Here is a 4,401-nt window from a genome sequence, read left to right as displayed (position 1 = left end):
TGTCAACGATTCAAAGCAGACACACTCAACGCTGATAGTAACAGACCACCGTCTGCTAGCTCGCTAGCTCGCTAACTGGCTAGCAGCAGCTAGCCGAGCAGCTAGCCCGCTCTGTTTCACAGCAGCGTCCCCGCTACTGCTGCCTGGTAGCCGCGAAAAACACAACGTCTGCTTATCATTTTGTAAACCGAGGTTCGCGCGGTGTACAGACTTCACCCAGCTGCCGTATCCTCGCCGTTGGGTTCATCCTCCTCCCGTGTCCCGGACAACTATGGACTTGTTTGACAAACCGCTTGGCAGCCGCTGTAACATCCACTTGAAAAAAAACAACCAGGAAGAGTAGTGAAGAGAGGACAGGAAGGCGGTCCGAACAAAGGCTGCAGTGCGGGGCAGCAGCCGGAGGGGGCGCCATATTACCGACGGTAACAGTGCACATAGACAGTGTATGAGTTTATAGTGTGTTCAACTTAAGTGGTTTAAAAAATATATATGTATGCAGTACTACAAAGGCTTGCTTTTTGCTGTTGTTGTACACAGTATAAGCATAATTACTTATATCATATACTTATTCTGGTATACACTGTTATAGTGGTGGGTCATATTACTTCACATATACTAATACTTTGCTGCTACTGAACACACCACTATGTCACTTTGCTTGAGAAAGTACAACACTAGATGTGGGTACTGTGTGTATACTGCTGGTCTTGTAATTTTGAGTTTAATTGCTCTTGTATAATCTCTATTTGTATTTATAATTTATATACATCTAATTATTTTATTTTTGACCTTTGTTTATCTGTACTTATTTCTATCCTTGTGCTGCTCAAACACCTGAATTTTCCCTCTGGGGATCAATAAATATTAATCTTACTCACAGCTGCAAGAAATGTAAATAACAGAAGATAAAGTGGTGAGACAGCTCCAGAAAGATCTTATAAGATAAAAGCCAATGGGGCATTGTGTCATTTCCTAAATAAATGTAGTTTGTAATGTAGTTAAAACACAGTTTATTATCTTGGCAACATTGTTTGATTGAAGACACAGACAGACGATCTCTAACATTAATAGAATATTTTATTTAGAGGAACAAAACAGCATAGCGATGTTCGCATCTAAATCAGTAAATAACATCCAAGGGGGCAAGAGGGAACTTCATCCTCACACCAGGAATGAATGACGAGGAAGAAGAGCTGGAGAAAGAAAACAAGACATAACAATTAGATACAGACGCATTCAAGTGAATTTAATGGTGACATGTTACATTGGATGTTGCACTGGGTTTTGGCACTGCATATGAGGTGTCTCAACATTTCAGTATGTACTATTCAAATTAGGGCTGGGCGATGTAACCGATAAAATGTTTAATTTCAGTTGATATTGATGAATGTGATCATTTTTAATGACAGATTTGTTTAAATAAAGACCAAAAAAATGTTGAATTTAACCACTTTAACCATTTAACTTGAATTTGCCATCCTTGCGAGCTCGTCTCTCATAGCCAGACCTCTCTCGTCTCCACGTTTCCTTTCAGCGCTGGAGAGCTGACCTGTCCTTTCTTATTAACGTCTTCACCGTCTGCACTCATTTTCTCATGTTTCTGTTGTTACCGAACAACACTGTTAAATGATTGGCTGTTTGCGTGTCACTCGTAGCAGCTCCGTTATCAAGGGAGGCTTGATTAAGTGTCTGTCGCCGGTACATGTTGCTATTGTTTTATCTCCCAGGCCTAATTCAAATTACAATTACAATAAACTTGAACTTGACTTCACAGGTGTTATTGTGATCCATGAATCAAACCCCACCCATGAAAAGACTCACAGTGGGTTTACTCCCCAGAGGGCCGCACACTCTCAAAGATGCCCGTTTCCTTCATGGCGCTGAAGTCTTTGGCGGCGTCGTACTGCTTGTAGAAGTCAGCGTAGGCCTGCTTCCTGGGCTCTGTCACTGTGTACTGTGGGGAACAAAAGACTTGCATGTTAAATCAAAATTGTTCATTGGGACAAATTGTCATTGCAAAATGTAGTTATTTCAGTTTGAATGTCTGCTGAGGAATAAGTTGGTCAAGATGCTGATATTGTAAAGACAGTACTGAAGTTTTCCCATCATCATGTCTATTAAGTGTCATCTTTAATCAGAATTAAGGTTGTAGCCATGTGGCCATGTCTCCTACGCTCACCTTGAACGCTATTGCAGCCCCAAAGGACAGAATGAAGGCCATGGGCAGGTGAAACCTCAGACGCTTTGCCAGCATCCCCCTCATCACAGGCTTTGGCAGAGACATGGTGGATCACCTGCAGGGGAAAAGAAAGATCAAGTTTAGTCTAATTCTTGGGGAGATCCGAGCCGTCAATGTGACATCACTACAGTATACAACCTCATACAAAAAATGACTGTACTCTCCACACACTGTATAGTCCAACTGAAATCCAGTTCCCATTGACTGACTTGACTGAGATCAATATTTGATTTGATATTAGTTAAATAAAAATCCATGTTACGTATCAGCCAAAAGAAATTTAACAGCTGAAGAATACACTTGTCAGTTCTCGATGGGGAATGTATGTAATGGTGACACCATTTCTAAATTACCTCTGACCTCGTTTGGCATTTCTGTTCTGCAGTTTCAGCCAACATCAACACTGATACCCATATATGTAATAAGCTACTACGGACTGATATCGGCCTGGCTGATTTATGGGTCGAGCTCTATTAAACACAGAACGTCATCTATTGGTTTCAAGTTTTACATCAGAGAAGAAAACATGGAAATTAGAGAAACACAAAAGCAACGTTATGGCGTAAATGACTGAGATCACCAGTTGTTTTCTACAGTGACTGTAGGAGAAGTGACGAACCCTTAAGTTTTGCAAAACTAAGATTAAAGTATTGTAAATTGTGGAATATGAACCTATAAACCGTCAACATAATAGGGATGAAGGTGGTCAAGAAATCAGCTCATTATACCTTTTACCTGCGTCCTGTAATAGTATATGCACAGTAAGGTTATTCTTAACATTTCTTAATGTCCTACCTAAGAATCATCAGTGAATGCCTCTTCATACCGACCATCACTTTCATATTACTCATCATATCAAATTGTTTAGATTGGATGTCGTGACAAAGCTCCAACAGAAAGATCACCACATTATGGATAATGAGTTACTGCATTAAAAATAATGTTTTCTTTGTGACATGACTTCTGGCCCGAAGGTCAATTAACGCCACTCTAAGTAAACCGGCTTACTTTAAAAAATACTGACTTTAACCTTTGTTATTTTCTTCATTTAGAGGACGGGGTAACCGACACGTCTTGTCATTATTAATCAGTGTGTCCCTGAAGGGGGGGGGGGCATCAAACACCGCTGCCAGGTCAGGTCAGCACTAACACTGCAACTATCGAGTGACCTCTCTGCTATCTGTAGCTTTACTTCCAGGAACATGTGCCCCGTGTTACACTGTGGTTTCACATATTATATACAGACATATCAAAGACGTCCAATTGGGTACCATAAATATTAACAATATTTAGGAATATCAGTATAGCGCTAACATTAGCGGCCAGGGCCAAATAATGTTAGCATAATGTCACAAATAAGACATGACAGTAAAGGCTTCCTCTCTTCGTATTAAGAGGACTAAGCTGTTCTTTTCAATGACACGAGAGGCCAAAAATATCTTAAGTAATCCTTTCACTTATAGTTAAGAGTAACGAGCTTTCGGTTAGCATTTAGCTAAAACCAGATAACGGCACCATGATAAGCTAACGTTAGCTAGCACGACACAGCTAACTGTCATTTGAGGAAAGCGGCAGAATTCCGTGAAAATGGTCAAATACAAGAGTCTTTATTAATCTGAAAGAGCACGCCGTTATAATCTAAATTCAACACACACGTTGAAAGAGTTTAATTTGAGGGAATACTCACAAGTTGGACTCACGACCTTCACAGAAACCGCTTACACAGATCAGCTGCGATTCTCTACCGGAAGAGATCTGTACCAGCGCCACGGAGGGACAAAATTAATTACTGTGAAAGCGAAGTCAGGGCAGTTGAGGTCACAGAAACCGAAGAATTCCTGTGGCTAAAATAGAAACAGTACGTGTTCAGAATATGGCATAAAATAAAATGAATACATAAATATATGATTTTTGTTTATGTTTTTGTGTGTGAGTTTTGAACCTGTCAGAGGGTCCGAGTTGAATTTGTTTAGCCCTGATCTAGGACCATCATCATCATCATAGTACGGAGTCTGGAGTCTGGAGATCGAAACCTGCACTGTCACGCACACAAATTGTGCACAAAGACACACTTTTTGGTTTCCTGTTGTAAAGGGAAACCACTGAGAAGGCGTTTGTCACCCGCAAACTAAACGTGTTGTAGTAACACAAGTCGACCACCA

General features: G+C 40.6%; 1 protein-coding gene across 1 annotated transcript; it reads right to left on the bottom strand.

Moving 5' to 3' along the window:
• Positions 1-1,059: 1,059 nt before the first annotated feature.
• On the bottom strand, positions 1,060-4,026 carry cox6c (cytochrome c oxidase subunit 6C). Its single transcript, XM_070903113.1, has 4 exons — positions 3,927-4,026; positions 2,180-2,294; positions 1,822-1,954; positions 1,060-1,193 (listed from the first exon to the last, which is right to left on the bottom strand). The coding sequence occupies exons 2-3, from the start codon at positions 2,282-2,284 to the stop codon at positions 1,829-1,831; spliced, it is 231 nt and encodes a 76-aa protein (XP_070759214.1). The 5' UTR covers positions 2,285-2,294; positions 3,927-4,026; the 3' UTR covers positions 1,060-1,193; positions 1,822-1,828.
• Positions 4,027-4,401: the final 375 nt, after the last annotated feature.

Source organism: Enoplosus armatus, chromosome 3 (genome assembly GCF_043641665.1).
Source record: "Enoplosus armatus isolate fEnoArm2 chromosome 3, fEnoArm2.hap1, whole genome shotgun sequence".
Taxonomy (NCBI): domain Eukaryota; kingdom Metazoa; phylum Chordata; class Actinopteri; order Centrarchiformes; family Enoplosidae; genus Enoplosus; species Enoplosus armatus.
Note: the sequence above shows the minus strand (reverse complement) of the source record. Positions and strands in the feature narration are given on the sequence as shown.